Here is a 27,504-nt window from a genome sequence, read left to right on the forward strand (position 1 = left end):
CGACAGTAATGTCCCTGGTTTCCTCCTCTCTCGAGCTTCAGCACTTACCTGTCCCCAGGCCACCCCGATGGCTTTACATCAGGAGTTTAGGTTCCGAAGTCAGCCTTGCTGAGTATAAACTCTGCACCTCCAGCCAGCCGTGCAAGCTCCATGGCTCTCAAACTCAGTCCCACCACCTGTAAGATAGAGATAACTGTTGTATTTACTGTGATATCTTTGTGAGGGTGAAAGGAGATTGTGCAAACACTAGGCTTAGCACACTGCCTGGCACATAAAAATTGTTAGCTTTTACCACCACTATTACCATTACTATTGCTATTACCGTTACTGCTGCTGCTATTTGAGGAAAACAGTCATGACTGTACCTTTTGCCCAAATCTGCCCCTCACTCCCTAAGGAGGTGCTCACACATTGGAACAGGGCTGGGACAGGACCACCTTCACAGGAGCAGAGCATGGAGCTGGGGTTCCTACAAAACAAGGTCAAGGGATGCAACCGAAATGACAAACCAAGCTTGTGGTTCTTTCAAAGTATTTGTCCAAACAAGCTATGTGTGACCCCAGTTCAGGAACCAGGTGATAAGAATGCGCTGTGGTCCGAGCCGCGGGTCTCAGAGTGTGATCTCGGCCCCAGCAGCATCGGCACCTGCTGGGGACATGGAGGAATGCACATTCTCAGGCTTTATCCTGGACAGACCAAACTGGAAACTCTGGGCATAGGGCCCGAAAATATATGTTTCAGCACGCCCACCAGGAGATGCCAGCCAGTATTGGGGAAATACTGGGTTAGAGTAACACCAGCTTCTTTATAAATAAGTCCCGATTTTTCTGTGGCTTAACGACAACAACAACAGAAGAGCTGATTTCTTTGACACAGAAGAGTCCAAAGCAGATATCTTGGTCTGTGGGCACCTGTCCTCCATGTGGTGATTGAGAGACCAAGTTCCCATTCCAGCAGCGGGAAGAGAATGAGAGATTGTGCAGAAGGCACCTGTCACTGCCCCATCACACTCCATTAGTGAGACCCCTATATGGCAACTTCTGGGGCAGCCACCTCTCAGGAACAACGCTGCACTATGCAAAAAAAAAAAAAAAAAGCATGAAGTTGGGTACACAGTGTGCTGTGTCTGCCACAGAAGAGCAACTGGACACCCCGGGCACCAGGCAAGAAGAATCAGACTGCAGGGAGGCGGAGGGAGCTGGAGAGGCCCCGAGTCACCAGGCCATAGGGGCTGGAAGGTGACCACATATCACGGAATATTTTCCAGGCCTCAGGCCCATCCAATCATCCTGTTCTCTGGACCTATGGGCACAACCGCCTCTCTGGGCAGCAGCCAATGAAATCCTTGAAGAAGACTTTCTTTGCACATAGGAAAGAAATGCACAGTTCATCGGCCTCCTCCCAGCTGAGGTGGGAGGGAGAATGTTAAACACAGAGTTTTCCTAAGACACAGAGGCGAACAGTTCTTGAGAAATCCAGATATTGTTAGCGACAATATGTTAAAGTGTTTTATTATTTAGTTACATCTTGCCTGAGCATGAAAAAGATATTAACATACTGTCAGCTTACTGGGACATAACCCAAAATAACTTACAATTTTCATATAGTGCTAATTATTTTTCTGACGCTGGCTCAGGCTGGTAAGAGAGAGATTTCAAGCTTTCACCAGATTATTTACTTAAAGAAGTTAAGCATGCCATTATCTGTTCCCATGGAAACACAGTAAGTAATACAGGAGGCAGAGGAGGAGGTCACTTTGACCATAATTAATATAAAGAATAATGGTTTGTCTAGAATCTACTAAAGCCTACAGTGAGCTGCTGTAATGCCTTTAAACCTCTTCCTCAGAGGCGCCATTTCGTCTTTGGATCAGTTTTCATGCACTAGCATCACTTTTGGTAATTTTAGTGGGCTAGTGCTAATTTTTGAAATGTAATTTAATCTTGTTTGGCAGAGTTTTTCCAATGGTGTTATTTCATTTTTGGCTCAATCAGAAAATCCCAGTAAGAGAATTTTCCTAAGGTCCTGAGCAAGTGTAAATTGATGACTGCCCTGGCCTTCCGCTTGTATGTGCCACCACTCCTTGCCCATGGCTTCTCAATAAACAGTTGATTGGTGAGTGAATTAGTGATAATCCAAAGGCACCACTAGGTTCAGCAGTGCCTTTAAAATCACCAAAGGCAGATTTAATTATGTTCAGAATAGTTTACAGTTAAACTGTCTTATTGCAGTCTTGTTTTTAAATTGAAAATTGGTAATCCACATGTGGTGGATCTTAGCTAAATATTCCATTTATTGGAGCACAGTGCACTCCTCAGGGATTCTGACAAAAAGACGCATACTACGGTTTATTTTTAATCCTTATGCTTATTTGAATAGTGGATTTGTTGTGCGGTCTCTCAAAGGTAAATTTTATCATGGAAGCTTGATTTTTCAAAACTTTTTCATTTAATACAGTGTCCCAGAAAGAACTAAAAGAAAAGAAAAGAGAAGTGAAAGAATGGAACTTTCAAGCTTCTGGATTTTTAATACACTGAGAAATGATATTGTTAGAAATTATTAGGATTTTGTTTCTTTTAGAGTCCAAGAAACATAATCTCGCTTCCTCCGGGAAGTCTCGTCTGAGGGGTAGATTCAAGGCTGCAACGTGACACCAAATAATGTGTACAAACAGGTGGCCTCAAGTTAAGTGGAGTCAATGTACAATTTCTCACCCTTTAGAAGATAACCACTTTGCTGCCACACGAGTAACAAAATTTTTTTGGCAAATATCAAGCTTGAAATCATTTAATCAGGAATGTAAATCGGTTATATGCCCCAATTATAAAAACGTTGATGGGATTGGCTATGGTATTGATTTTTGAGGGGTGGAGGGTGGATAGAGTTCCAGCTACTGGGTTTTTTTCATATATATATAATGATATCACATCCTTATTCCAGAAATGCAAACAGCATTGTATCCTGCTTGGCAGGAACAGTGGTCACTTGGCTTAGCCAAGAATAAAAACTGTCAGCAGTGCCATTCCACAGGCTCATAAGAGAACCCCTAAAATAATGGATGGTGCCTCTCCTATATGTATTTATGTTCAGATAATTTATTTAAATAATGTTGCTGGCACATGCTTTATAGCTGCTTGCATTTTGCTACACAGATTTCAGTGTATCTTGCAGACTATGCACTTCATTTGGAAAATGTAATTTCCATCCCTGCATACTAATCGATTTCTTCACAAACACCTGCTATCAGTTATGATAATAAAAATGCCACTCTGAATTGAAAAAGGGCCAAATAGAGCTTCCTAAGGAAATGACTTAAGTGTCTTTGAATGCTACTAAATGTAGTAATGTGCTTCTGTAGTGCCAACACTTTTTTCATCATTTGCATTTTCTGTAATTTTGCCCTATTACAACATCCCTCTCTCAAATGATGCCTCATAACCACTTCCTTATGGATCGGTAAACTGAGTTGTCAGGAGTTGGTGTCTGAGGGTGTGGACCAGATCTGAAGTTGGGCTGCACAGTGTGGGAAAGCACTAGCTCATGCTCCTGGGGAAACCCTGGCTCATTTCTGATTTTATAAGTTCCTGAAAACTGTAAAATTGGCTGCTCCTTGGTTTTGCACATCCATATACACCAAATAAAATTTCCTTTATCCATTCTCTTCAGCCTCCAGTTCATTCCGCGCACCATTGCCAAACTAATCTTCCTAAATCGCCAATTTCATCACGTCCTTCCACTGCCCTAGCACCTTCAGTGGTTCTCACTTGGCCTCTCCACTGAGTCCAGCTCTCTAGCTTGACTTCTGAGCCTCCATCTCTCTCATCACCTGAGATGGCTCACCTGCCTCCCACTGCTTCCAGACAGACTCTTGCCTTTTGGTCAAGCTTCTCTCCTTCCTGCCCCAAATATTTCTATCTTCAGTTCCCATTCCGAGCTTCGCTTGTGCTTGCACTCCTGACTGAGTTGTCCTTCCCCAGTTCGTGGGCTTTCATGTTTTAAAGCCCTCTTCTTATTCCGGTCTGCATTTTTCTTTCTCTTCTCTGAACTCCTATAGGATGGATTCCCTTGTCATAGACCTTGACACTGAGTTGCTCATTTATTTATTCATTCAACCAATATTAATTGAGTGCCTACTGTATACCAGGCACCAGGCTATCCTCTTCTCCTTTGAGAAGAACTGTAGTTTCCTTTCAAATGTATCAGTTTCTATTATATTTTCAGCTCCTTGAGAGAAAAGACATATTCTATCTCCTCCTTTGTGATCCAAGAAGCCCAGGAAGGCCTGGACACAGAGGACATATTCAGTAAATGCTTATAGACTAATTGATCCATGATGGTTTGAGGTAGGGAATTTTCTGGTGGATTGCATGCTCTCTTTGATTAGTATTGCAGTGTGTACTATACATAGATTATCATTTTGCAAAGTAGAATACCATAAAACACTCAACTGTAAAAACTATTAACATAGTTTGATGTTTGATGTTTGAGGAGAGAATTCACTGGGGTCTCAGAGCACCTCAGTAAAGATGTATCATCATTGTACTCTAATGTGCAGGTAGAACCTCCGGGAGGCTGGCCTTGATCTGGCTCTCTGATTGGGATGGGGAGGAGGATATGGAAATGACCATGGAGTGAGAAGCTCCTGCGCAGTAGGCTCCACGGCACACTTACAAACCAGAAGTTACTTCTTTGAAGAAGTTTCTGATAAGCTCTTAAAATTTTCTTTCACTTTTCTCTTGCTTACAAAAGTCGAGAATGAATTTTCTCTGGGAGGGGGAAGGAAGTATGGGAAACTGGTGGGAGAGTAAATGGGGAGAATTAGAGACTGGTTTCCAACAGCCTGGTAAGAACTAAACGTATCTGGACTGGCAGAACAGCCCGGTGACTGAGAGCGAAGACTCTGCAGCCAGTGGCCTGGGCTTGAAGACTGTCAATGCTGCTTTTGTAGGATCGGACACTCTCTTTCATATCCCTGTGCCTCATTTTTCTCATCTGTGAAGCGGGGGATAAGAACAGCATCCACATCATAGGCTAGATGGGGGAGGAAGTGAGTTAGTTCATGCAAAGCTCTTGGTCCAATGTCTATTATATGGTGGGTGCTCAGCAAACTATTACTGTTATTAGACCACTAAACAATAAACCAGAAACTAGGGCAAGGGATTCCCCATCCTGGATTTTGTTTTGTACCGTTCCTTCTTCTCTTCTCTTAGTTTCAGTTGTTTCTGCAGCCTTGCAATGTGTAAGACCCGGAGTTAACTGTCTCAGTTTCTCAGTAAGATAGAGGTGTGAGTGAGGTCTGAATCTATACATAGAGAATTTTAGGCTTCAGGAAGGAGTATTAGAGTAACCACTCAGCCTTGTAGGGAAAAAGAGTTTTAATCTGCTGACGAAACAGATGGAACTAGGTTACCATTCTGATAGGAGTTAGAGAAAACAGTTTGTGCAATTTGGCCCAGCAGTAGAGCAGGGAAGACTGGTGTGCATACAAATTCCTCTCTCCCCTGGGCTGCTGCCGCATGCCTCAACTTGTGGAACTGCTGATTATTTGAAAGGACCTGGCGCTCCAAGGAGCTAAGCAATCCTGCAGAAAGGGAGAGGACAATAATGGGGTAGATAGGATTGTTGCCTGGAATTCTGAATGCTGTCATCACCTAGCAACACACACTGATTTCTGAGAGGGTGCCTAGGATTGGAGGAGAGGTCAAGAGACAAGAATTTGGAAGGAATTAATCCTGTGCCTACAAGAAACATTCATACAGAAGACCAGACAAATAGAATAGATAAAAATTCCGAAAGAAGTAAAGCTCACCAACTGCAAAATAAAGACCCCAGGGTAAGGCATTTCAGTTGTATCTCTGAGCTGGTACGAACATTAAGAATTTGGGTGAGAAACTCTTTCCCGCTGAAGGCCCCTCAATCCAAGCAAGAGGGGAGCCCACCTAAACTTGTTCTGTTTGTCTTCCAGCCCTGGCTGCTCAGGCCTACGCTCTTAAAGAGGAGAATGACAGTCTCCGTTGGCAGCTGGATGCCTACAGGAATGAGGTGGAGCTGCTGAAACAAGAAAAAGAACAGCTCTTTCGAACAGAAGAAAACCTCACCAAGGACCAGCAGCTCCAGTTCCTGCAGCAAACCATGCAAGGCATGCAGCAGGTACCCGGGCCCAGGGGGGTTTTCTTTTTTTCTTTTTTTTGACAGAGAGAGGAATGTGTGTATTAAGTGGAAGTGCAATGGCAGCCACATGCCAGGAAAGGTGAAGGAGAAGAAATGACATCTGAAAGCTAAGTTGCTAGGAAAGGAAAGTGCTAATGACTGTTTGTGCAAGGGTGGAATCTGGAGGAAAGCCAAGCTAAAGAAACACACCCTCGAGGTGGGAAATAGAGGAAGAGAATCTAGGAGATTAAAAGGTTTGTATATGAAGTTTAGCCTCATGGCAAGCAGTCAGAAAAATCCTTGCTGATCGTGATGTAAGTGTTTTGTAATCTTAGAACTTATTAAAAGCATGCCAACTGATTTTACAAAGGCATGATGAGTTTGTTTGTTTTCAAGACCCCTGAAAATGTAAAGTATATTGTTTCCACTTCTTCTGGATTATTCTTAGGATCTAGTCAGTTTCTATGAACACCCCACATATTTAAGAAATATTTGCTGATAGAATGGATGAAGCACCGGAATTTGGGTGGATAGATGACTTTAGAAAGAGGCCAGTATCTGTGCTTTTGTTAAAGAGTGCCAGACTCCACCTTGGCACATTCAAGTTAAAGATGTGTATTTCCAGCAATTGTTAGAAAAAGAACTCTGGGCTTTGGAGGAAGAAGGAATATGGACTGTGGGAAATGAGGGGTTGAGATTAGGGGAAAACCTGAGCACTGGCCATGGAGGAATGGAATCAAAGATTCATAGCTGGATTTCTACCTGCAAACAGCCGTTGACACATGATACGCTTTAGGTGTTTGGGCTTTTGCGTTATCTTAGAATAATAAAGCATAAATTATCATCACACTTGGGTGTCTTTTTATTACCCCTCTGAATATATAAATCTAACTACTCTTTTCTGGGAAAAAAAAGATGATTGTTTTTATTTAAACAAGAGAAATATAAGTAGGATGATGGGAAATTAAAATATGTAGTGAGTAGGCTATTTTTTAAAATTCCCACATCCATCTTCACTGCTCTATAAGATCAGGCGCATGAACTGCCTACAAACTGTCTTAATGATTAGAGGTAACTCCTGCAGAAACATTTGCCAAGCAGGGAAAAATAATTGAGAGGAAGGGATATAAAAAAGATGTGAGGATTGGGATACACATAAGTTAATGACCAAGTCACAGAAAGTATCTTAAACATCTCCTGCCATTTTAAAGCAATTTTTGAGTCTTGGCTTTGAGTTCTAACTGGTTGATGTTCACAGTGTGTGTTAGACAAATCAGTGAGATTCAGAGGTCAGAGCCAGCCAGGAAAATGTCATTACAATCGTTGCTCAGGTCCCTGCACTTGGAAATCAGTGTAACAGCTGCGGTGCGAGGCTCCCGGGGTTGTCCATATGCCCCAACAGTGGGTGTGTGTCGGCGCCGGTGCCAGCAGGAGAGTCTGTCAATTTCCCCAAAGACCACGACGCCAGACCCAGCCCACAAGCTACTGTGTCACATATCGTGCAATGGGACCTCTTTTCCTCCAGAAAAGATTATCCCAGTTGCTCTAAAAGTTGATAAAACTTTTACGGTGGTTGCAGATTCAAATCCGAAAGAAGTCAGAGGAAGCAGGGTGAGCTCAGCAGTCAGGGAGAAGTATGCTAAGGGTGTCAGTGCCGCGTGCCTGGTCCATACAGGAGCAGTGTTATAAACCACCACCGAACAACAGCCCCTTAAAGGAAGTGTGTGGTTGTTGCAGCTTCTGAGACATTTGCAGAATCTCTTTGTCCGTAGGAAATGCACTTTAGTGTAGTTTCTTTTGGGATTTTGTTTTGGTTTGGTTTAAACAACAGAAATTTATTGTCTCACCGTTCTGGAGCCTAGAAGTGCAAGATCAGAGTGTTGACAGGGTTGGTCCCTCTGAGAGCTATGAGGAAGACTCTGTTCCATGTCTCTCCCCTAGCTTCTGGTGATTGCTGGCAATCTTTCCTTCTTTGGCTTGTAGATGCATCATCCCACTTTCGGCCTTCATCTTCACATGGCGTTCTCCCTGTGTGTGTGTCTGTGTCCAAATTTCCACTTTTCATAAGGACGTCGTTTGTGAAGGATTAAGGGGCCCATGCTACTCCAGTATGAGCTCATCTTAACTAATGACATCTGCAACGACTCTGTTTCCAAATAAGGTCACATTCTGAGGTGCAGGGGGTTAGGACTTCACCATATAAATTTGGGGGGAACACAGTTCAATCAATAACAAACACATAAGAGATAGTCAAGATATATTTGTTGAATGGAGGAGTGAATGGACAAAGGCACAGAGGCAAGAACTAGCGTGCTGGCTGTCAGGAGCTCTGGTTTGTTTGGGATTTTTGGCTCATAAAGAGCAAGGCAAGAAATGGTGAGGGCTAACGCCCTAGAGGTCTGTATGGCACCTCCTTAGCACATGGGAAGCCCTAACTCAGTGGCAGTGGTTATGATTGTCATCTTTACAGGTTGTTAGGTGGAGGCATGGCAATGTCTGTGGCAACACATCTCTAATATAGTTTTTAAATATATGTGCTTCCTAAGAGTCATATTTCTACCTTAACGTCACTTTGAATAAATTACCACAAGTTGCTAATTTGAGCCCCACTGCAAAGAATTGTCCTGACTCTAAAACCTCCTCTCAATCTGTCCCACTATCCACTTTCTAAATTAGAAAATCGTGATTTCCCAGGAAAGTCAAGAGAGAGAGGAGGGTAAGCCTCCCACATGCCGTTGTTTTCTCAGTCCATCTATGGGAAATTATTCTGTGACAAACAAAAGAAAAGAAAGAGTCTTGACAGCCTTAGAACTAATGTACAATGTTTGCAATTGCCTTCAAGTTTAGCCAAAAAGTTTCTAACCTTTCTTCTTTTAATCCCCTAAGGATATATTCCCTGACATCACACGGTTTCTCATGTGTTGATGAGGAAAACATTATGGGCAGGGTTCCTGAAAGTGAAAAACCCTTGGGTGACTTTGTCTGGTTGTTTCTCAGTCTAGCCCTACATTATGTGGGTGTCACCATTTAATTTTAGAGGTTTCACACAAAAGGAAGTAATAGCTTGTATCCATGGTAACACGGTAGCCTTTACCTGATCTTAAGCTGGCAATAAAGTTAACCTGTCTCTGCCTCAGGGAGGTGAGGTCACTGGTTTTCATTTATACCTTTAGGTATACGAAGAAAGAATATACATATTTTAAACTCTTATTATCTTAAGATTACTGCACTGAATTGTTTTCTTAGGTTTAATGAGGTAAAATGTACATACGATAAAAATACTCTTTTTAGGGAGACAGGTCAAGAAATTTTGACAAATTCATATACTCATGTAACCACCACTACCACAATCAATATATAAAACAATTCTATCACCCCTCAAAATTCCTTCATGCCCCTTTTTAGTCAACCCCACTCCCAGTTACCACTGATTTGTTTTCTACCCTTAGCTTTGCCTTTTCTAGGATGTCATATAAGTGGAATCGTACAGTATGCAACCTTTTGAGTCTGGCCTCTTTCGCTTAGCATAATGAATTTGAGATTCATCCATGTTGCTATATATGTCAGTAGTTCATTCCTTCTTATGCTCACTAGTATTCCATTGTAAGAGCCGTAATTTGTTTATCTAGTCACCAGTTAATGGACATTTGGGTGATTTCCTGTTTGGGGCAAATTTGAATCTGTAAACATTCCCTTACATGCTTTTTGTTTGGACATAATTTTCATTTTAGTTGGGTAAATGCCTAGGAGTAGGATTGCTGGGTCATGTGGTAAGTGTGTTTAACTTTTTAAGAAACTGTTTTCCAAAGTGTCTGTACATCGTGCATCCCCATGGGACAGCGTGAGAAGCCCGGTTGCTCTGTGTCCTTGTCAATCAGCACTTGGTATGGTCAGTTTGTTTTGTTTTGCCTTTTTTAGCCACTATAGTAAGTGTATGGTAGTCTCTCATTATGGTTTTAACCACACCTAATTTAAACAATGTTTATATTTTCATTCACAAGGATAGCTCAATATGTCATATTTTTAAATAACCAACTTAAAAATCAGAATTCTTTTGAAGCCATGTATAAATCATATTGAGAGGAGTGATAAATATTCAGATAACAACAGGATACCATTATAAGCTGCTAATCATAAAACTGTGTGTGACTAATGATGATGATGTCAGAAGGCTCCCTCATCAATACTTTAAGCTAATGCTTTTTAATAACATTAGTTATCAAATGTTATCTGAAGACCAGCTGTCTTAGGCCAGTAAACCATTGGCCCACATAGAACAGTGGCTCTCTAACACTCTTGGCTTGACATTAGTAAAGACCAGGGCTAGTCAGCTGTCTTGACACCTTTCAGCAAGGGAATATCAGAAAAAAATTGGGAAAAGGGGGATTACTATGATCAACACCATTTTAGAAATTAAGTAACAAGTGTTTTTTCACTTGTGCTCAAAAAGGAACATAGCTGTGATTTTCTGTATACGTATCACAAAACTTCACTAATTTAGATTAATTTTATAGAAGACAGAGAAATACAATACTATTACCTTCCTAAAATATAAAGTAATCCCATTAGTTTTGCCAAATGTTGGTCAAGAATTGATCTTTGGCATATATATTAAGAAATAAGTGAAAGTGTGCTGAAATTAGAACATCAGTGAGTGCATCCACCCACTTAAGTATAAAGTTAAGCATCTCTTTTGAAATCTTCTATAAACTATTTAATTGCTTAGTAAGTACTTTTTTTAGAGATAGTGAAAAGTTTGCGCTCAATTCCTCTCCCAAATTTATGTGTCTTGAAGTCAGATGTGTACATGTCAAAGTCAGGATAATTATGACAGCAGGAGTGGTACCGAGAGTGGTGATGATGGTGGCTGTGGTGGTGAGGGTGGCTATGATGGTGAGGGTGTGGTGGTGAAGGTTATTGTGCTGATGAAGGTAACTGAGGTGGCCATAATGGCTGTGGTGGTAAAGGTGCCCGTGGTGAAGGCGGCTGTGGTGATGATGGTGGCCATGACAATGAAGGTTACTGTGGTGGTGAGATGACCATGTTGAGGAAGGTGGCGGTGCTGATGAAGGTGGCTGTGGTGGTGAAGATGGCTAGAGTGGGGATGGTGGTGTTTTCGATCATTAGAAAATGTTAGGGAAAGACATAAAATGAGCATGTCCAAGAAAACATTAGAGAACTTTTTTTTTAATTTCTGAAAAATGTTTGTCCCTTAAAAATTGTGAAACTCCTCAAAAGCCCAGCAGGCCCACTGCTCCCAGGGGACTTCAAAAGGTGGTACTACAAAGAACTTGGGCGAGGTGCTGCAGGCAAAGAAGACAGACACACGTAACAGGAGTTTGCAACAGGAGTCCCTCTGTTTTCTTGATAATTTTTCACTTTTGTTTTCTGTTTTAATTTTGTTTCTGAAATGCCCACCAGTCAGATAATGGACCCAGTAGGCTGATGCTCTATGCTCATTATCCTTTTTCTCATATTATCTGTTTAAACTTTATCTTTTATCCTTTCCATTGAAGTTTCTTTTTGATAATCACATTACTTTATTTGCAAATGTTATTTCTGTACTTTGCTTATTATCTTTTCATGCAGGCTTACTCTTATTTTTTGGCTGCAGTATCTTCTCAAATCTTTTTGAGAATACTAATTAGAATTTTTTGAAATTCTCTTTGTTCCTGAATCATTTCTGTTTGTTCCAGGGTTGGTTGTGTGGTTTTTGTGTCTGTCTGTCTCTTTCACGCTACAGGTTTCTTCTCATGTGACGTGATGCTTGGCAGTCTGTTTATATGTGAGAGTGAGGAGCTTGGTTTACTTTCCTCGTAAGCTGTGTGCGTTTGCTCACTGCTGAGTCCCGGTCTCCTCCACGGCTGAGTCTTTCTCCCATGCAGTGGCTCCTTGACTAGCAGGCTTCATTTTAAGGAGAGTTGGAGAGCCCATAAATACCAGAATCTGTTACACACAAAGAATTCCCTGGAACTCCCTTCACATTCTCTTTGCTCTTTTATGTTTATTCATTCACAGATGCTTTAGTGGAGTCTCTGGAGGAAGGAAAAATGAAAAGCAAACACACGTGGACCATGTCTGACATCTTGAACAAGAACCTGTTTCAGGGGCTTTTACCTTTAATCCAGTCCTTGAATGAGTTCTCGGTTGGCAGTGGTCCGGTGGGGGGGTGGGGGAAGAGTGTTACAGGTTATTCTGGCTGTCCAGAAGCCTAACAGAAAGGAAGAACAGAGGACAAATTTTACAAATGTCTGAGAGGAAGGAACGTGGGAACTTAAGGCAGCATATTTTGGAATAAAGATAGCTGCTTTAAGATGAAGAGGCAGATACACAGAAGGGTTTTAGGGAGGAGGAAAGGAAAGGTTGACACGAAGAGGCTGGAATGAGTAATAAAGATAGAGAAATGGTAAACTTTTTATCCATTCTATTTTGGCTTTTTGCCCTAGAAGAGAGAAGGAGGCAGGGAATTGATTAAAAAAAAAAAAAAAAAACAACTGGTGGTATGGAGGAGGGCAGGCCCAAGCTCAAACGGATGTGCAGAGAGTAAAAGAGTAGAGGCTGTTCTGATGGAGGGACGAGAAGGATATGGAGAGAGAACGGACGATGCAGTGGGAAGAACAGTTCTTCTTCTATAGTTAAAAAAACCGAAAAAAGGAAAGTGACACAAACACAAACAGGAAGAGAAAAAGACAAATGTCTCTACAAGGAGAAATTCAACATTTTTATAATAATAAATTTATATTTTAAGAGCTGTTGTGAAATATTTGGATAAATGAACTAGATGTAGAAAGTGAAAAACTAAAGATTGATTAGTTTGGAATTTAAGTAGCAAGATATTTTGAAGGTCTTTCTAAGTAGGGTTCACGAACCCCAAACTTGTTGAGCGGGAAGGAAGAAATGACACGTGTGTGATGTGATGTGGGTCATGCTGATCTGGTTGACAATCTGCTTGTTTACTCATTCAGGAAGAAGCATCTAACAACATTATAACATCTTCAACACATGGAAACTTTACACATCAGTGCAGAAAATGCTTCGGGATCACCAGACAGGGCAAGAAAATCACATTATTACAGAGTAGAGAAAGAGGCTTTCTTTTAGACTTTCATGTGCAGGGAGTAAAACCTTTAGTCTTAAAAAGTTCAAAAAATATGTGCGTATATAAATACACGCTTACACACATATAAAAATCTTGAATCTTTACAAGTTGTGGCTACAGAGACGTACCCCATGTTTATTTGATTCTATTTCAACCACGCAGGTGAACCTTCTTACTTTCTGAATAGAAATCAACTTATAAGACATTTCTTATATTCATTTTAAAAGTCTTTAACATCTTACTGGTATCAGAAAAATCCTAAATGTGTACATCTCTCAGATGATGTGGTTTTAAAAAGGTTCAAGGACTCAGCATCAAGGTGCACAACAGCTACCAAATTTTGGGCCCACCATGCTCTTACTTTCCTTTCACTTAACTACCCCAGAGTTTTAATTTCATTTTCTACCCATTCTTCAGCCTTAGGAGGTACAGGCCTTGTGAGGGAGATGATAATCCTCATTTATAATTCAGTGGCACCTTTCATTAGGCTGCTAAAAGTCATTGGTAGAGCTCCTACTGGCAGCATGTACATTTTCTAACATTTGCTATTTGCATTCCCTGGCACATTGGAATAAGGTATGTGTCCCACTTCACCGTGAGACTCTTGGAGGGATTGTTGGGTACGTTTGGAACCAGAAATAGAAACCAATTCTCTAATTCTTGGCCCAGGGCTTTGCATTATGAAGCCCTACCTGTTTGAAGTGATCGCACCTGACATCTGCTAAGGGGTTTGGGAGTTTTTAAAGCACATTCCCATTTGACTCTGAACAAGGTACAAAGACTAAAAGTGAAGATAATGGAGAGCAAACTCCCTAAGTGTTTTCACAGTTTCAAAGAAGGTTGGGCCACTGGGTATGTTGCTGTTTTCCCTGGACAGAGACCTTAAGATAGGTAAGGAGAGGGGCTAGCCCCATAGCGTAGTGATTAAGTTCATGCCCTCCACTTTGGCACCTGGGGTTCACATGTTTGGATCCCTGGCGCGGACCTAGCACCACTCATCAAGCCACACTGTGGCAGCATCCCACATAAAACAGAGGAAGACTGGCACAGATGTTAGCTCAGCGACAATCTTCCTCAAGCAAAAAGAGGAAGATTGGCAACAGATGTTAGTTCAGGGGCCAATTTTCCACACACACACACACATGCGAAAAAGGAGGGAGATAAGCTGCCTTCATGCCACCTGAGGAGTGCCAAGCTTCTGCACAAGAAAATGAGAACCCGGAACCAATAGAAGGAAAAGGTGGCTCCAGCTTGACTGTTTTCTGTACAACTTGGTGAAAGTCAGCCTGTTTGAACCTCAGGATCTAAATCTGGAGAATGGGTCCTGCCAACCTCAGTCAGGCTTTGTTGCGTTAAAATGAGGTCATATATGTGGACGCATTTTGAAAAGCTGTTGTACGAATGCAAACTGTGATTGCCACATTCCAGATGAAAATAATGAAAAAATATAGGGATTTAAGAGAAGACTCAGGATTTGCAAAGTCTGGACAAATCCAGGTCTCAGTTTCCTGATATTGGGGTGGCTTGCACCACCCCTTACAGCAGGAGGGCCCACTCTTCACAGTTTGCACATTATTTCACTTAGTGCTCACAACTCAGGAGTAGGTGCTTATCCTGGTTTCTCAGGTAAGGAATTGAGACCTAGAGATGTCTAGTGACTTGCTCAGGGTACAACATGTAGCTGGCAGAGTCAGAATTCCAGCTCACACCTGTCTGACCACAGCCCCTGTGTTCTCTCTGGTAGCCCACACATTTCTACAGTCTGCTCTGGAAGCGGTGTTTCAGAACCACGGTAACCGTGAGAGCAGAAGGCCAGGAAGCTCCACCTTTCTGTGCTTATTAATTGCTAGAACTATTATTGGCAAAAACCCATTGCCTGTTTTCTGACTGTGTCATAGCCTCTCATTTGGTCTTTACATGAGCAGAGTAAGAGCTAGCAAAAAGAAAACAACATACATGCAGCTTTTATTTATTAAGTTTGAACTGTGAAAATAAATCTCTTCACTTCTGGGAAGGGACAGAGAAGCCCTAATAAAATTTCACTATGGGAGGCTCCATCTCATCATTAGTTATCCTGCTCTGCCATTAATTAATTTGATTATCAAATGCATCCTCATTAGTAATCATCCCTTCTAAAAATAATGAGGCTAGCAGACGAATCGATGTAGGAGCCAGGGGTAGAAATAATGGTATTGCCCTGCAGACCATTAAAATCGTTTGGCGTCTGCCTTTTGCTGCTTCCTCAGCGACTGCAAGGGGAAACACTGAGTCTCCAGGAGACTCGCAGCCATTCCCAGGATGAAGGAACTCTGCTTTTCCCAGCAGTCAGCCACAGTCCTTGGATGACCTTTGAATGACCCTTCCCTCTACCACCTCTTTTGGAAATTGCCTCCTGACTTATAGGCCATATCACGTCAAGAGTACCAGATTTATAGTGAAATGAATCTTTCTTAAATGTTGTAAATCAAAATGGGCTTTTGCTGCAGACACATGCTGGCCTTTTACTCTGTTTGACCATTGTCGTCTCTCCCTCCAGCCATGGGCGCTAAAATGAGTCCTTGTGGTCTGGCCTTGACTTCATTTCTTTATAGTCTGCCAAAGCAGAGAAGCAGCCGCATCTACACTGAAGCCCTGACCCCGGATGGTGCACATTGCCGCCTGTATACAGCAGGTGTCACGCTCCCAGCCAGACTGATGTAATTATCCATCTCTGAAATTGGGCTGCAGTGGGGAGAGAATCGTGCTCCAGGGCTTTCTCCACACAGCTGCTTAGGAGAGGAAACATGAGGATTAGGAGGACCAGCCAATTTCCTTCTCATCAGAAATGAACGCTGTGGAGAGAAAGCAGGGAATGTGGTGGGAGCGAAAGAATACAACATGGAAACAAAGAAGAAAGGAGAAGAGTGAGTCTGAGGAAAAAAAATTCCTCTTTATCTGAGTAAGAGAATAAACAGAGAGGAAGAGAAACGTGGGTGGGAACTGAAATTTTTCTGGGTCTAAGTTTGTCATTTTAATTTTTGTTTTTTCCTTTTTACAAAAGAATATATGTTCAGTGCAGAAAACTTGAGAACACAAAAGAAGCATATCAAAGAAACAGAAACCATTTCTAGTGTCACCGCCCAGATATAGCTATTGTTAACGTTTACATATATCCTTTCCGTCTTTTTCTTTATGTACACATAAACAGTGTGGATCATTTTTAAATATTGACCAATGGAATGGCAAAACTGAGTCAGTTAAAGTTTCTGGAATTGTAACTAAAGTGTGGAATTGGGAATTCAGTTGCAAGATGTTAGATGGTTAGTTAAAGACTAGGTTTTCTCCTCTGTTTAACAAAGCACCCTGAATAGTCATCAAGGGAAACTTAAAGTTAGTGCTAATCTGGTCCTCACTATAGACCACCCATTTCCCTCAATTGATCATTGAAAAGACCCTGAAGTTCTTATCTTGATGCAACTTCCTCCCTTTGGTAATTAGCTCTCCCGTTTTTGTGCTTTCTGTTTCATCTCTATGTCTCTGTCCTTGCCCACCCCCCTCTCGCTCACACACACACACACACCCGTCCTGCACACACACACCACACACATAGTAAATAGCCACAACAGCTTTATTTTCTGGAAGCACTGGGGAAGATAGAAAAGGAGAAAGTATATTTGAACTCTGGTTGTAGGTTTCCAAGGAAGCGGTGTAACAAGCAGTGCTTATAAATGAAAGAGGAGCAAAGTGACTTTTCAAAGCTTTATTATCATGTACTTTCTTCTTCCTTTTGTTCTCTTAATTTATTCTGTCCCCCCATGCATAGACATTCCATTTTTTATGTCCTCTTCCACCACCACCACCACTCCCTTAATTTATTTTAAGCCAGGTATCACTTATGCATTCCAATCAGAGGAGGTTCAGTGGCAAGCACGGGGACTCTTGTTCACAGTGTTAAAGATGCATATTTTCACCCATGATTTACATTTTATCCTGAGTAAGTCATTTCCCGAGCCAGTGCGTTACACATTTTTCAATCATTTAAAGACAGAGTGGCACTCCACAATTTTGTCCTTCACTAATTCTCCGTGCACCTTGTCTTCCTTTCTCCGGGGTTTATATTTCTTCCCTAGTGGTTTGTATTTCTTATCTTCAGTGCTACTCACAATTTATTTCACGAAGGTTTTGGTAATGACCTAACTGTAAAGTCCATAAAAAAGCTGTCATGCTGAGTGTCTCTTTACAATGTAATTTTTTCCCCAGTAATCCTCCTATTTATCATTTAGGGAGAAGGAAAAAAAAGGGGCCTTGTGATGTCATTTCGCCACTCTACATCTGATAATAAGAGCTCAGCTTGATTTCAGAGAATCGCCAGATCATTTAAGGAGCTCTCCCAGGTCTGCTGGGGTCCTGGTTGATTAGGCTGGTCGTTCCAGTCTGCTTTTCTTCTCAGCTGGCAATTGACTTGCTTGATTTTAAGTCCTCAATTTGCTGGCTATTTCTCATGTGAAGCCCATGCTTTGCTTTGGCTGCATGGTCCACTCACAGTAAAAAGCAAGGTGGAATGTGATGATAATGGGAATTCTGCTTAAGACATAACATTTGAACCGGATATGGGCTTGAATTTACCACCATTGTTACAGAAAGAGAACTGCAAAATACAGAGTGTTAGAACTAGGAGGGGCATTAGTGAGCCCTAATCCAGCCCACTTATTTCCTAGTTTTAATCAAACGGGTTAAGTCACTGAGTTCAGCTCCCTGCTCCAGTCTCACCTCGCGCTGCCCAGGGCTCCCATTCCCGGTCCCCGGGTCCCTCCTCTGCCTCCTCACACCTCCTTGCATTCTGAATCTATTCCTCTTACATTCGTTTATATCTATCTCCTATCCTCCTGAAAAATGACTTGAGACACAGAGGCTATGATTTCCCCCCCAACATATTAAATAAATGTTAGTTTCTTTTTTCTTCTGATATTGGAGTTGAAACTAATTCTGGCACCTAAGACCAGTCTTTTATGGCTAATTTAGTACTTCATCTCCAACACCTATCTGAAGGAAGGAAGCAAGAAAAGAATAAATTGTTGAGTCGTCACACACGTTTATTCTCTGACACTCTAAACCAACTTCCCTGATTCTTCAACTCACTGTTTTCCCTACTCACCCCCAACTAAGTAATAATCTCATCTCACTGACAGAGTAAAACTAGCTTTCTGACAAGTCTTTGTTGAAGAGTAAGGATTGATCCGGTCTCTCTGTCTTTAGAGGTCACGAATGCTGAAGATCTGGGGAGCTTATGAGTCACTGCCCTCATCCAGGGCCACCACCGTGGCCCTGGGCTCTGAAAGAATGCCTGCAACTCGGGAAATAAGCCACAGTGTTTCCATTCGTGCTGAGTGTGTATAGGTGCAGCCACAACTGTTTCTGTTCAGACATCTCTCTCTAGTATCCAAATGCTTCAACAGCTTTAATGAGCCCTAGGAGGTGACATTTTTATTTGTACCACGCCCATCAAAGAACCAAGGCTTAGAAAGAGTAGATGAGAAGCCTCCAAACCAGGCAGTACAGGGCTTGAAATTTCTTCCTAATTGTTTTTCCTAATGTTGAAAGTGATATTATGTCACAAATGGAGACTTACAGGACTGTGGGGAACATGGTAACTCCATTTGTTAGTGAAAGACCCTAGAAGACGTCGGGGAATAAGGACATTTTTCTAAGCAGCTCTGCTGTTTCCTTCCTCTTGCTGATCCTGCCAATGTTTGTAGTTGATGAAGCATTTCCATAGAACTCAGCCCCTATGAGCTTGATCAGCAGGACAGAGAAAACTGTACGTTCCAATATGCCTGGAACATTTACAAAAATTAATCCCATAGTAAACCTTAAAGCAAATCTCAACAAATTTCAAAGGAGCGCTGTCATATTTTCTGACCACAACAAAATTGTTAGAAATCAATATCACAAAAGTAACTAAAATAAATCCTATATATTTGGAAATTTAAAAGCACGTGTCTAAAGCTACAGGTCCAAAAAGAAATCAGAATTGTAATTTTAAGATAATTAGAAGTAATTGATAATTAAAATACAGCATGTCAAAACTTGTGGGCTCTAGCTGAAATAAAACCTAGAGGAAAAATTAAAAATTTTAAGTGTATGTTTTAGGAAAACAGAAAACTGGAGACATGGGTAAGAATCCAACATCCAACTCTTATTAAAAAAGAATAAACACAAAGAAGGAAGGATAAATAAGCATAAGGATAGAAATTACTAAAATAGCAAACAGCTGTATAATAGAGATCAACAAAGCCAAATGCTATTTATTTGAAAGGACTAATAAAGTGGAAAGTCTTTGCAAGATTGATCACAAAAAAAAGAAATACCTAATAAACAATATTAAAAATTAAAATGAGGTACAACTACAGAGGTGACAGAGATCAAAGAGATATGAGAAAATCAGAAATAACTTTATGACAAATTTTTAAACTTGGACGATAGAAATTTTTTCCTATAGGAAAAAATACTGTATCAAAATTAAATCAGGAAGAAATAGAAAGCCTAAATGATATCATTAAAAAAATTAAATTGGTAGCTTAAAATCTTACATCAAAGCAACAGAACCAAAATAGCTTTACAGGTAAGTTCTACCAAATATTCAAGGAAAATTCTGCCAATTTTTTACAAACTCATTCAGAGAATAGAAAAGAAGGAAACATGGCCCAACTAATTCATAAGGCTAGTATACTTGATAACAAAACTGAAGAAGGACAGTAAAAAGAGGGGGGGATTACAGGTCATTCTCACTTATGAACATAGATTTAAAATTCCTTTTAAAAACCCTAATTTAATCTTGTGTTTTATAAGCCACCATATTGGATTTATTCCAGGAATGCAAGGTTAGTTCAACATTACAAAAGTCTATTAATGTAATATATTCCATTAACAGGTTTAAACCAGAATAATAGTCATTTTAATAGCTACAGAATATCCATTCATGATTTAAAACTAAACAACAAATGAAAAATGAAGCTTTTAACAACTTGGAATAAAGGAGAACTTTCTTTTCTGGCTAAAGATTATCCACAGTGAACTCAGTGGCAAAACAGATCATTTTTTCAACCTTCCCAGAGTAATCCAGAGACAATCTTTCTTAATCCTGATATAATTACTCAGACTAGAATGTAACTGCTTTATATCACGATTTACATTTCAAATTGTCATCTGGAAGCGAAAAAGATTGCTGCACGAAATCTACTAGCAGACCCTAAAAATGCAGTTTATGAATTCTTTCCTTTTGAAAAATTAAAAGTCATCAGCTCTAACCTTGGTATTGCCCCCTATTTCTGGAATGCAAACTTAACTAGCTATCTGTCATGGATGATGATCTTTTCTGGGCCATCATTGTTAGGAGCTAGCCTTTCAGCTGACTTCAGCAAAACCTGTGTTTGAAATTTTCATTAAAAGGACCTGGGTAGACTTCCACATGTAATGTTAAAATGCATGCAATCGCTGATTTCCAGTGGAGGGGCTGCTGAGGCTGGAGGAACACATCATCACAGGGTAGATGGATATTGGTATTAAGTGTAAAGCCACAGCTCTAATTTCTCTTAATTTTTATACCTTGGGGAGCTTTTTTGCTGTTATCATTCATGGCCATGCTGACACCATTATTGTAAAGAGTCTGAGTAATTCAGCTCACTTCTTTAATGCTGCCTCTATTTAATGTTTCCGAAGCAGAGAAGATTGGTTTAAAATGGGAATTTTCTGTCTGCGCTTTTGAGATCTAAGCAAAATGGGTGGTGATGTATTTTATTTTACCAGATAGATTTCAGCCCCAGGTATTAAGAACAGGTGGCACATTTCACAATGGCCATATTTGTTGATGTTTTCTGTTATTGTTGTTGCTACTGTTGTTGTTTTTCCTTGAAGACAGTCTGCAGTTCAGAGACAGGGCAAGCCTAAGATACTCCAGGGGCTCGGTACTGCCACAGGGACCTGTGAGGTGGCTAAAGCCCTTCAGGGAAACTGTTGGTATCTCACCTGTCTCCCCAGGTCTTGGCTCCGGAGTAGGGAACAGGTGAAACCTGGGGATCTCCCGGAGGTTCTAGTTACAATGAGACTCCTAAAACGTGAGGTTCCAGACCAGCCTAGATGTATTAAAATAACTGGGACACTTCAGGGGAATGAGTGGATTTCCTCTGCCTCACACTTCTTCTGTGCTAGGCAAATGTGCCCACTTATTTGCAAAGCTTGTTCCAGAGCCGCCAAAAGATTCCGAGTGCAAAGTTCAGGGGCTTTTCTTCTCCCCCTGCCCTTACATGTCTGAGTCGCCTCATCACAAAAATGTTAACTTGTGTTAACAAAGAAAAATCGGGGATACTGTAATCATTGAATTAGCGGCACGGAAGTTCTACAATTAATCAGGAGTTAAGTATCATAGGTGATGAAGGTCACAGTAGAGAAGGTTTTCCATTCTTAGACAGCTGTGGCGCATGGAGAGAGAAAACTTTCAGCTATGTTTTCTCTCTTCATTTATCTGCAGAACATGTTAGATCATTACAACTTTCTCACCATTAGGATTCAGCTAAAAGCTCTCAAGACCCCAACACATATTCTTCTCCCATAATCATTAAGTCAAAAGCTGCTTCCCTAAACTGCAGTCAAGGAGGTCAGCGATGGTGGTAACATCTGGTTTAATGAGGCTAGAAGGAGCATGGTTTGACTCTCCAGGGGCTAAACTGAACGAGGCCCAGATCGCTTTGCATAAGCCACCTCCAAAGATGGCCACAGGATTTTGGTCAAAAGTCACCTATACAGGGTTTTCTAGCTATAAGCTCCAGTCAGGACTGGGTTATAAACCCTGCAAAGAAGGACAAATCTCTATTGGCCTTTGAGGCACAGTGCAAGACCCAGCTGTTCAATCAGGTTCTTGTTTGAAGTAAATGGGCCAACCTGGCTGGAAAGCATGTTAATATTTTAAATTTCTACATTAACAGCTGTACATGTGCCCAGAGGCTGGGGTGATGACCACCTCATATAATTGCAAAAACAACAGTAAGAATAAATAAATCCCAGCAAATTGGATTATCATTTGCGGTGGAATTGCCGGCAAAGGCAACAGAGAGAATATCACTGATATATATTCCCACTTCAGCAAGGCATTTGACACCCTCTCTTGTGAATTGCATGAATGGTGTTAATTCAAGTTGGCTGGCCCTGTGCTTTGAAAATTGGCTGAAGGAGGGCAACCAGCACAGCTTGGGTAGGGCTGAGCAGCAGACCTTTCTCTCTGAATATTAATCTCCGCTGCTACCTGCTCACATAAGTTAAAAGTTACTCGACCTTGCCTGGTCTTAGTCTCTCTGTTTTTGCAAAGAGGATAATGACAGCACTTTCATGTAACTTGGTGCCCTTCACCATTCAAGCAGCCTCACATACGTAGTGGATGTTCTTTAGTCTCACAATATCCCACTGGTGAGTACTGTTATCTTTATTTAACATACGAAGAAAGTGAAAAACAGGAAGCTGAGACAACCCTGCAAATTACACTATAAACAGAAGAAATCATCCGAAGAAGAAAAAATAGGTTTTAGAGGCTTCCAAACCACTTTTGCATCTGCTTTCCCCGTGTTCAGTATTCAATAAATTAATTGATGTATTGCTTTGCAAATGATAAATTATTCCTTATGAGACAGTTGTGAGGGAAAAGAGGAAAGAGCAGTACAGTGGCTTGTTCAAGGTCACACAGTAAGTCAGCGATAGGACTAACCATGCTAACCCTTGAAATGCTAACCAGTGGCTGACTTTTTGCCTCTCTGCCGATGCCTGGCTATATGTCTTTCCATTAGAATGTTGCCTTATCAGGATATAGTGCATCATAACTAGTAACTCCACTAAATTATACAAATGCCAAAAAGTATATCTTTTACTCAAGTCCCTCCCAGGCAGATATTCAAGTAAAGAAAATGTTCTCTGAAACCGTGTCTGATGAAACAGTTCTCCTCCCCCAACCCAGGAGGCCAAGGTCATGATCTCCGTCTCCTGCCCAGACGTTGGGCCGCCTGCCAGTGGCGTGCCTAGTGTAATTGGACTCTCAGAGAGGATCCTTTTTTAAACATCCTTCTTCTCTAAATGACAAAATTATTTTCAGTAATAATCATGAAATGAAACGAATAGTAATAATGGCCAAGGAAGAAATGCAGACAAGGACATTTTTCTTATATTGAATTTCACGTATAATTACGCCTGTAAAAAAAAAAATTAAAAATAGTACAATGAAAGGAAATAAATCACAACTATCTATTCAATAGTTTTTCTAAATCCCTCTAACAGTTTGAACTTTGATCCTTTGGTTGTAGTTAATACAGTATGTAAATAATTGTCCAGTAAATAAGTGAATTTTAATAAAGCCAAACGCAAAGATACAATTCAGGCAACTACTAATTGCACCACTGATGTAGCATTTTCTTGATTTGTCCTAGTTTTAAAGCAAACAATTAATTTAAAAAGAATACATTTCAATTTTTGAAATATTAAAATTCAGTAAAAATATTTCACATGTAAACTAAAATTTACACTTACCAACCAAAAATAATATAACTCATGGTTCTCACAGCGTTTCCCTGTTTGTTTCAAGTTTGAAACATGAAACTTCTTTAAGATGTCCTGTGGAGTGAATTGAAGTTGCTCAAGGTCTAGTTCTTGTCTTTGCAGTAACTGTGCTGTCGTCATCTCAAACCTACTGTAGAAATGTAGCAATGTATGCAGTGCTACAGGCTTGGAGACGCTGGGTCTAAAGGAAACTCGATTGATTCTAAATCCAAACAAATGTGTGTCGCTGAGTCCTTGCGTGGGGTTGGGGGATGAGGAAGAGTTGGGAGTGGGAGCAGACTACGAAACGCATTTTCCAAACTAGTTTCCACATAGAATATGTTTGTTGAAGGATAAGTCATGAAAATGTGCTGATTTGAAAATGACATATACATTATTTAAGCTGAACTGTAATAGCAACAATTGTTTAGATTTTAGGTCAACAAAGGGTTTTTATCAGGAAGGAGTATTTTGCCACTGATTTTGTTTAGAATTGCTGGTGCACAGTGATGATAAATGGATGGACCTTTTGTTAGTTTTATTATTATTAAATTTTGTACAATGGCACCTGCTTATTCCCTATACCGACAGACAGACCCCAGGGCCCTGCCCTGGGTACCCCACCACTGCCTGCAGACCTGGGTCCCCAAATCTGCATCTCAGTGGTTCCCTGGGTTTCCCAACCCCTCTGGGTCGTTCTTGAAGTCTTACAATTATCGCTCCTGCTTCTGTTTGGAAATTTTGCATGGCTCCCAGAATTTGTGGATTTTTCCCTTTCTCTACAGCAGGGGAAATCCCAATGTTAGGGGCCAGCCCAGGGGAACCTGGGAACATTCCAGCTCCAAGTGCCTGCTCTTTGGGGTTGCACTTTTCTCCCCCCACCCAGAGAGTCCAGAACCCCTGCCCTCCCCTCACCCGCACCCGAGAGATCTTGCTCAGATGTATGCACGCCGTGTGTGTCCTTTGGTCAGGCCCTTACTCGTACATTCAGAAAAAGGAATCCTTGCCAGAGCACACTGCCCTGGGAGGGTGGCAGGATGCCTTGTGTCTCAGGCACCCCCTTGAGGACCCAGACCTTTGAAAACACTTCTGCTTTCTCACCAGTCTCCCAGCGCTGACCCAGGCTCCCAGAGGATCGATAGACATGACCCCAGGGTTCCTGGTCATGACCTCTGAGTGGGCAAGTCCAGCCAGGCCCGCGGGCTGTTTGGCTCTGGAGAACATTAGGATCTTAACAGCAGGGTCAGGGAACAGGGCCACGCTCCAGGCTTCTCTTGGCTGTAAATGAAGTCTGATCCCATCACGAGGAAGAGATTGCCTTTCTGCCTAGCAATGAGAATGGCATTTAAAATTCAATATCAGAAAAGATATTGACGAGATTAAGGGCCTGAAGGAATTGATTTATGAGGAGAGACCCAAGGAATTAAATATGTATAGCCTAGTGTAATGGGATATTAGGCTCAGAGCACAATTTCATTTCTGTGATCCAGTGTTCCTGTTATCAGTCATCTGAATGGTGGAGTTCTCTCCGAGAGATGTTTCTCCCCCAGGGGTCACCATGCTGGAGGCTGAGAAGGAGGCACCGGGATTGATAAATGGGGCCACAGGCTGGGTTGCCCTCGTACCTTGCCGTAAACTAAAGTGCAGTATCATCCCCAAGTGGAAGCAGATGACATTTTAAACTAGAATAGATCTTGAGTAGTCTTACCACCTCATGTGACAAGAAAATTCAAGCTAGTTCAATTCCATCTTTTTTTCCCCAAGGAGAAAATTGAATGTTGTAGGTACCAGGTGGAAAATGACTGTCCTTCCCCTGAGCCGGGCTTCTCTCCTTTGTCAGGAATACTGTTAGATGACTGCCTTTAGGCAAAGCCTGACTCTTAGGTTTTGATAATAGGCATTTGACTTTTTACATCTCAAACTGTCCTTAACAATCAGGGAGTGGCTCAGGATTCACAGTGTTAGATATAAAGCAGGCACAGGTAGATTTCATCATCAGCAGGACCTAAAGCTGACCTTCCTAAGTGGTTCTGAAGTCAGTGAGAACCAAACAGGACTGAGGGGGAGGGTCTGGAGATTACTGGGGAGAAAAGAAGCAGCAGGAAACTGTGCTTGGGTAGCGGGATCTCACCAAGGGGGAGGGGGTAACGGATGCATCCTCTTACCTTACAGCAGGACAAGGTGTTGAGGATCTAGCAGAGCTTACCACAGATGAGCTCAGATCGCAGGCTGAGATATATGGAGAAATCAGGTCGGAGACAAGATGCACAGACAGGGCATTGCCACGCAGACTAAATATTAAAACAGCTGCTGGCGCTGGTCCATCCAGACACAGTCATACCCACCATGGCCTTTGGTGGAAAATTCTCTTTGAAAGTCCCTGGACCTCATTTCCTTAGGGAATATTCTGCTGGCCTTAAAAGTATATCCCTCTGAGTAGGGCATCTGATTTATAGCAAAGTTACAGAGGTGGGGTAACATTTATTAAAACCGAATCAAAAGAGCAAAAACACATTCAATTTAAATTGATGACACTCCATGGGTTCAGATATTTCCAGATTTTATGCATGAATATTCAGTGGCTCCTTTCTAATAAGTAGAACAAGTTCTGATTCAAAATGGATCCCCTGAGCCATTTAAACTGATCCCCAAAAGTCTCCTAGGGAAACCACACTGGTTGTAGCCATTATGAGAGTATTTTGTGCTTCCCTAAATTAATCGTAGTATGTATATTAGCATACTTGTGACCCAGCATCTTAAGGACAGTGTCTCTTTCCTCCAAATCTGTATTATCTGGTCCAGCACTGTGCACATAGTAGATCAGTGTTGATTGAAGGAATGAATGAATTATCGATTGATTGATTGAATAATCAATATTAGCAGATTGTTTTAAAAGAACTGAACATAGAGCCAAGCACTGGGAAATCCTGAAACAAGGGGAAGAGGGATGGAGAAAAAATGTGTGTGTGTGTGTGTGCACGCGAGTGTGTGTGTATGTAGGTGTCAGTCACTGTCAGTATATATCTACCTGGTGTCATCAGTTTACCTGACTCACCTCCAAACTAAATTTAGAAAGAGTACACCTTGTCTACCGTGGAAGACGCAGAATCAGTTCTGTTTAGGGGTCCTCTCAATTTTATGCTAACAACCACCTCCATCCCCCAGCGGCCCACCAGTCCTGCCGAAGATTCCCGAGTTATCACAGTTCTGTGAGTGTCAGCATATATTGAGATGTTGCTGGTTTATTTCATACCGAGTATTTGTGCTATAGCCTGTGAGTTTCATGGACTCTAACCTTATATAATCTGTTAGCTATATAAAAACTTCACCTTGGTAACAAAAATATAAAATTTAAGAAAAGAAGGCAAGGAAGGGGTTACAGTTTTTAAAGGAAAGTTAAATCCATCACACCACTCACAGAAGTATACACAAAAGCATGTCTCCAACAGCCTAGCTCTTAAGTGGAAATGGTGAATGCCTGGGTGGAAGTCATTGCTAGGAGGATTTTAAGTTTGGCATGTCCTGATTTTCACTTCAAATTGACAGTGCAGCGTGGTTGCCAGGGTGGAAACCACAGTTTGAAGCAGGAAAATTGAGTTGTGCCAGTGGTGGGTCTCTCCCAAAGAGTGTAGGCTTGGATACATGACTTAACCTCCGTGTGCCCACGATTCGCTCATCTGTAAAAATAAAAATGTGACCTC

General features: G+C 41.4%; 1 protein-coding gene across 34 annotated transcripts in view; it reads left to right on the top strand.

The window, feature by feature from the left end:
* ENOX1 (ecto-NOX disulfide-thiol exchanger 1) overlaps positions 1–27,504 on the top strand; it is a 536,764-nt gene that overhangs the window by 444,726 nt on the left and 64,534 nt on the right. For all 34 annotated transcript variants that reach the window (XM_070578360.1, XM_070578374.1, XM_070578365.1 and 31 more), the window contains one exon: positions 5,966–6,150. In XM_070578360.1, coding sequence (XP_070434461.1) covers positions 5,966–6,150 — 185 coding nt within the window. The remainder of the gene's footprint in view (positions 1–5,965; positions 6,151–27,504) is intronic.

Source organism: Equus przewalskii, chromosome 16 (assembly GCF_037783145.1).
Source record: "Equus przewalskii isolate Varuska chromosome 16, EquPr2, whole genome shotgun sequence".
Lineage (NCBI taxonomy): Eukaryota > Metazoa > Chordata > Mammalia > Perissodactyla > Equidae > Equus > Equus przewalskii.